Below are 6,000 nucleotides of genomic sequence, written 5' to 3' on the forward strand. Positions count from 1 at the left end.
GACGGAGATCCATCTGATCGAGCTTTTAAAACGTCTGAACGGTGCCAGAGAATCCGGAGAGGCGACTTCAAATGTCAAGTTTGTCCAGAAACGGTCCGAAAACCTTCGAATATTCTGTTTATATTTAGATAAAACAGCAAAAAATACCCTTTTTTTTTTAACTCTGTGTTTCCAACTGTTTAAGGCCTTTTCATTTTTATTTTTGTAAAACCTGACAATAAAAAAAACATTAATTAACATTCGTTAAGCTTTAACTAATAGTTAATTAATGTGTCAAGTATTCATTTACCAATGGGGTTCTAGTTTATACATTATTTGTTTTCAGACACATTTCATGGCCTTCGTCAGCAGCCGGAGCGACGATGACGATAACTTTATGTCGTTAAGGCCAGCAAGAGGAGCTGTAGTCGCGATTTTAGGGAATACCGGGTCAAGGGTCTCGATTCCCCACCATCAGAACGCCGCCAACCAAAGTCTGTGCAAATTTTTGAGGATTTAACGAAAAAAAAAAACCAAAGAAAACATACTTTTTACCCAAAACTTCAAGAAAATGAGTTTATACTTGGTTACTTTTTAGGCCACAGATGTTTTCAGGATGAATCGGTTCATAATTTGGTCTTTTAATGACTTACATTTTTTTTTTTTTTAAATCTCAGGTTTCTACAGCTCAACGTCTTTTTTTTGTCCAACGTGTCAAATTCTATGAACTAAATGTATTGGTCACAAAAAGCAGCAAATTATCACATTTGAGAAGCTCAAACTGGAGATATTTAAATGTTTTCACTTAAAAAAAAAAGAAAAAAATATTATTACAAAACCTGCTGATCGAAATCACCCCCCAACCCCCCCCAAAAAAAAAAACTTTTAAATTGAGGTTATAATAGGCTTAGGGTTAGTCCATCAGAGCTCACCCCACCCCATCCCAAACATACTGAATAAGCCACAGCTGGGAGGGGGCGTGGGCGGGATGGGGGGGGTGATGCGTTCAGAGGCGGCTGGGACACCGGGCCGCCAACTTCACACCTCCAGCTGTTTGAGCTGCTGCAGTCTTGAGAGCAAACACTGGAAATCACAGTGAACGTGACTGACTGTCGGGTCAGAAAATAGCTGCAACCACCTCCACCCCCCCCCACCCCCCCCTCCTCCACCTGCACACTCCACCCCCAACAACGAAAACGATGTCCTCCATGCCATATTGCTGCAGCAAAAAAAAAAAAAAAAAAAAAAAAAAATCCCTCATTCCCGAACTTCGTCACAGATTTCCGCCTCAAAACTTTAAACATATAAACTAGAAGCAGCAGCAGACTAAATTACACTCACGTTTCTTTACTGTTTTAAGGTTATTTCCTATTTCAATCATGTCAGAAAAAGAGCCAAAAAACGTTTATATATATATATATATTTTTTTTAATCTCCCAACAACAGACAGTCTCCATATTAAATTCCCCCCATCTAGACCTTTCTCTCTCTCCGTGTTTACAGCCATGCTCCCATCACATGACACCACTCCTTCAGTTATAAAAACACACCTAAATTCAGGAAACAACCACTTCGCCGAATAAATAGTTCGCTTCTTCTGTGTCGCGAAAGCAACACCTTCTCACAGCTGGTTCTCGCTGCACCGAGACTGGAAGCGCCGAGCGGACTCGTCGGTTTGAAAGTCGGGATTTTCTGCAAGAATGTGTCGCTGGAGGGTGTTTGGGTGTATGCCGAATAAAAGAGCACGTCTTCGGGATTCATAAACATGCGCGGTCGCGCCGTTTCATGTTGTACTTTTTAATCGGCGGGTAAGAGAACCTTGAATTGCTAAGTTTTCAAGGGGGGGTTCGGTACGGCGGGAGAGAAGGGGACGCGACGAAGGGGGTCTTACCGAGGTGCAGGGTGAGGTTGATGGTGTTCGGGTACTGGATGCCCGCCAGCATGGTCTGGCTCTGCCACCAGGTGGTGTCCTGCTGGTTGTTGTAGTCGGTCAGGTACGCGGCGCTGTGGTGGTTCCGGGGGTCCCGGACGTCGCAGATGTGGCAGGACTTGGTGACCCCGGTGGCGCCGGTCTGCACGCAGTACTCCTCGGGCGGAGAGCCACAGGTGTTGGTCGCCACCACCGTGACGTTAAAAGCGGCGTTCACGAACTCGGGCATGCACCGCTGCGGTCGGCCCCGCTCGTCCGAACACTCGTCCATGGCAGCGTGGACACGCACCGCCGCCGCCACCCAGCACCAAGCGACCAGAGCCCGGATCAAACTCGGCATTTTTATTTCCAGCCTCTCTCTCACTCTCTCTCTCTCTCTCTCTTGTCTCCGTCCTCCCTCTCGACCCAAGAAGACTCTCCGCGCGGCTCCGACAAACTAAACTGTCCCTCAACTTGTCCAAAGTTCGCGGCAGCTCTCCCGGTTACCGACGGAATCCCGAGGAAACGGCTCCGAGCAGCATCAAGTGAAACATGCGGAAGTCTCAACAAGCGGCGGGGTTTGTTCGCTTCCAGGCCGCGTCCGCAGCTCGTCTCCCGGCTGTCCTGCTGTGTGAGGGGGGCCTCAGCTCTTTGTGTCCGCCGCCATGCAACAAACTCCAGCAGGAAAAGACGGGAGTCCAGACTACACCCAGTCCGCTACTGCGCAGGTCTGTGGCGCCACTTCCGTGTCATAAAACTTGAGAAAAGTACCCCCTAAAATCCCAGAAAGATTCACCCTCCACTGTCAGGACATCCATCACAATAAAAAAAAAAAAAATAATAATCAAATCCGCACTACAAACATGTGGAAAATATTCAACTAATGAATCAATGTTTCAAAACATCCTCAGACACTTTAAACTTCCAACTTTACAATAAAACCAGATAAAACTAGATGTAGATTCGTAGGAACTAAATGAGTCACTGAGAAACTTTGGAAGTGAATTAAAAAAGTGAATAAAAATTCAGATTTTTAAGGAACAAGTGACATTTTAAAGAACACTTAAACGAGGTTAATCCCATCGCTCTTTTTCTCCAGATTTAATTTTGATTTCATGTTAATTATTTACAACTTTTCATGTAAACATCACAGAACCTGAAATAAAAAAAATAAAAAAAACAGTTGGATTGTTATTTACAAACTTGTTGAAATTTTACAGTAAAATTATAATTATTTTCTGGTTCAAACACTTTTTTTGTCCACGAAGGAACCGGACTTCAGGTTTGATATTTCATTTCCACGTTATGCACTCAAGATCAAGATTCTTTTATTGATTACAAAAATTCTAGCAGCTCTTTATAAATGTATAATTTCACGTATTTGTCCTTTATAAATTGTTAATCATTTCTGAGAGCGGAATCTGACCTATACGGACTTTAAGTTTTGGTTAAAGGGCAACTTGTTTTCACGTGGAAAACAAACTGTAGGGGGCGCTGCTGCACAGAGGAGCATTTTTATCCTCTGTAGCATGTAGCGGCCACCAGGGGGCAGCACACATTTTCCTCGGTTCCTCTTTATCGCGTTGAGACCGTAGGAAAGTTTCAGACCAAATAATTCTGTTGTGACAAAAAAAAAAGTTAATTTTAACAAGGTTTATCGCAAGAGAAGAATAATTTGTTTTATGCATCGTAATTAGGAAATATGTCTGATTAACCGCATAACCGCGATACGGAGACTGTCTTTTAAAAAAAAAGTAACATTATAACAACGCAAGATGTTAATTTAATCAAAATGAATTCGTAACGTAATGACAGAGAAATTTTGTTATAATGGGAATAGTTTTGTAAAAAAATGGAATAATTTGGTAATAATGAAAGAACATGTCACATTAACGTTAAAAACGTGTTTTTATAACGAGAACGTTTCTTTGATAGAAGAACAGACCGAGTTAATCGTGTTAAATCTGAAGACTTTTGCACATCTGAAAAAAAATCTTGATTTCGATTTTTTTTTTCTAAATTAAACGAATATTTGAATTTTATATCTCCAAACTCTGATTTAACTGAAGGTCTTTTTGACGTGTTTAACAGGATTAATTAAAGCAGTGACATCATCCTTCTTCTTCTTCTTCTGGATCTTTGGACTCATGAGAGACGACGAAGAGTTAATGAAGTGTTTGTTCAGCTCTGATTAGATCTTCTTGAAGACGAATCCCGTCAAGCTTGAACTTTAATCCGACACCTTTTTTCCGAGGAAATAGGAAATAAAGCGCCTAGGCCTAGCGCCTAGGAAATAAATTAGAAATATATATAAATTTATCTACATTTTTTTAAATTATTTTTCTTTTTTAAGTATAACCGTGTTAAGTATTTGAATAAATGAATAATACAGAAATCTCAATGTGGCCAATAACGGTTAATATCCACATTTTATTAATTTTCTTGTGCCGTTATTCAACGGAAAATATTAAAAGTCAGCTGGCGCCCCCTGTTGGTGGTTCATGTGACTGCAGCTTAAAATGAATTGAATCCAAAAGAAACGTTTCATAAATGCTCGTTTCCTTCAAGCAGGTGAAAGTTTCATTCACTTCGTATATGAACAGGGACATTTGTTTACTTTGTCCTGCAGCCACATTCAGATATTATTCAGGTATTTTTTTACTACAGTGGTTTGATTTTTAAGCCCAAATAAAGAATGAATTTATGAGAAATATAAACGTTCGCTATTTAAAGTAAATGAATCTTCCTCACAGAGTTCAAATGCTGCTGCAGCATAATCTTCAAATGAAAAAAAAAACCCGAAAAAAACAACAACTGTGCTTTGATATCACGAGGAAATGTGAAACATTTATTGGGGACTTTAAAAGAAGTTACAGATTATCAATAATCAATGATGTGATTTTACACGGGTGGTGGTGGTGGTGGTGGTGGGAGGGGGGGTGGGCGGGAGTGTTCTTGAGTCTGTCTCCAAACATTTTTATACACAAAAACAACAACAACGACAAAGATTTGTGCCGTTAAGAAACTGAAGAAGACGAAGACCAGACCGCATTGACTTTTTCATCGTTTTAAGATGTTGATGGCGTCGAGATGTTAATACCCTCCTCTGTACCCCCCTCCTCTGTACCCTCCTCCTCCTCCTCCTCCTCCGTATCCTCCACCTCCTCCTCCTCCTCCGTAGCCCCCGCCTCCTCTATAACTTCCTCCTCCTCCATATCCACCTCCCCCTCTGTAGCCACCTCTTCCTCCATAACCGCTACCTCCCCCGTACCCTCCTCCTCCTCCACCCCCCTCCTCCGTACCCTCCTCCTCCTCCTCTGTACCCTCCCGATCCTCCTCCTCCTCCTCCTCGGTAACCGCCTCCACCTCCTCCTCCATCGAAGCGTCCCATCTTCGGAGGTCGAGGACCGTCTCCCATCCTGCACGGAGACACAACAGAGGAGTTCAATAAAAATAAATAAATAAATAACATTATTTCTAGGTGATCAATCAAACTGTGAACACCTTTGTGCCCAAAAGGTCTGCGGTTGTATTCACCAAGATTCCTGCGACTCAAAGCTCCTCCGAAAATCCACGAAAACAATTATGACATTTTACCAAGAATTTTCCCTTAAAAAGTTCAAAGCAGATCTTCGTAAAGATGAACGTTATTCACCAAACATCCGAGGTCGAGTAGAGAATTAGCGGCGACCAACAGTTCATCTCAAGAACTTTAACTTCTGATAATTCAATCGACTTCGTGTCAACGAGCATCTATTGACAAGAACGCCGGCGATTTGAGTCGTGAAGCCAAACGGCACTAAAAACTGTTTGAATTTCAAAAACAAAACCAAGAAGGAGCCCGATAACTCGGGGGAGAAGGGAGGAGGGGGAGGCGAAACGACGGATTTGCGGCAAAGAAGATTGGCGTCAAATAAAAGAAATTAAATAAACGCAAGAAATCGTTAATCGCGATTAATCGCCGACCTCTGAAAAGTCGTACCTCTGGTTGTTGGCCATCATGTTGAGTCCGGCCGCCGACGGTTTGGAGACGTGCCGGATGACGTTCAGGAGCCGCTGGTTGGTCTGGTCCATCTGCGAGATGTATTCGGGGTCTTTGGTCACCTCCACCA

General features: G+C 42.5%; 2 protein-coding genes and 1 long non-coding RNA gene across 4 annotated transcripts in view; 1 reads left to right on the forward strand and 2 right to left on the reverse strand.

The window, feature by feature from the left end:
• The window catches only part of lamc1 (laminin, gamma 1), a 54,548-nt gene extending 52,203 nt beyond the window's left edge, over positions 1-2,345 (reverse strand). For both annotated transcript variants that reach the window (XM_069170194.1, XM_069170193.1), the window contains exon 1: positions 1,871-2,345. In XM_069170194.1, the coding sequence (XP_069026295.1) occupies positions 1,871-2,249 (379 nt within the window). In that variant the 5' untranslated portion in view covers positions 2,250-2,345. The remainder of the gene's footprint in view (positions 1-1,870) is intronic.
• Positions 1,526-6,000, forward strand: part of LOC138210858 (uncharacterized) — a 5,128-nt gene continuing 653 nt past the window's right edge. Inside the window, exons 1-2 of the long non-coding RNA XR_011179291.1 lie at positions 1,526-1,787; positions 2,323-2,616. This is a non-coding gene — a long non-coding RNA (uncharacterized lncRNA). The remainder of the gene's footprint in view (positions 1,788-2,322; positions 2,617-6,000) is intronic.
• dhx9 (DEAH (Asp-Glu-Ala-His) box helicase 9) overlaps positions 4,716-6,000 on the reverse strand; it is a 15,094-nt gene continuing 13,809 nt past the window's right edge. Inside the window, 3 exon segments of the mRNA XM_069170195.1 lie at positions 4,716-5,174; positions 5,176-5,307; positions 5,871-6,000. The exon segment at positions 5,871-6,000 is cut by the window's right edge and continues 40 nt beyond it. Coding sequence (XP_069026296.1) covers positions 4,982-5,174; positions 5,176-5,307; positions 5,871-6,000 — 455 coding nt within the window. The 3' untranslated portion in view covers positions 4,716-4,981.

The sequence above is a fragment of the Embiotoca jacksoni genome, unplaced genomic scaffold (assembly GCF_022577435.1).
Source record: "Embiotoca jacksoni isolate LCO1_2020_lvr unplaced genomic scaffold, fEmbJac1.0.p SCAF_48, whole genome shotgun sequence".
NCBI lineage: Eukaryota > Metazoa > Chordata > Actinopteri > Embiotocidae > Embiotoca > Embiotoca jacksoni.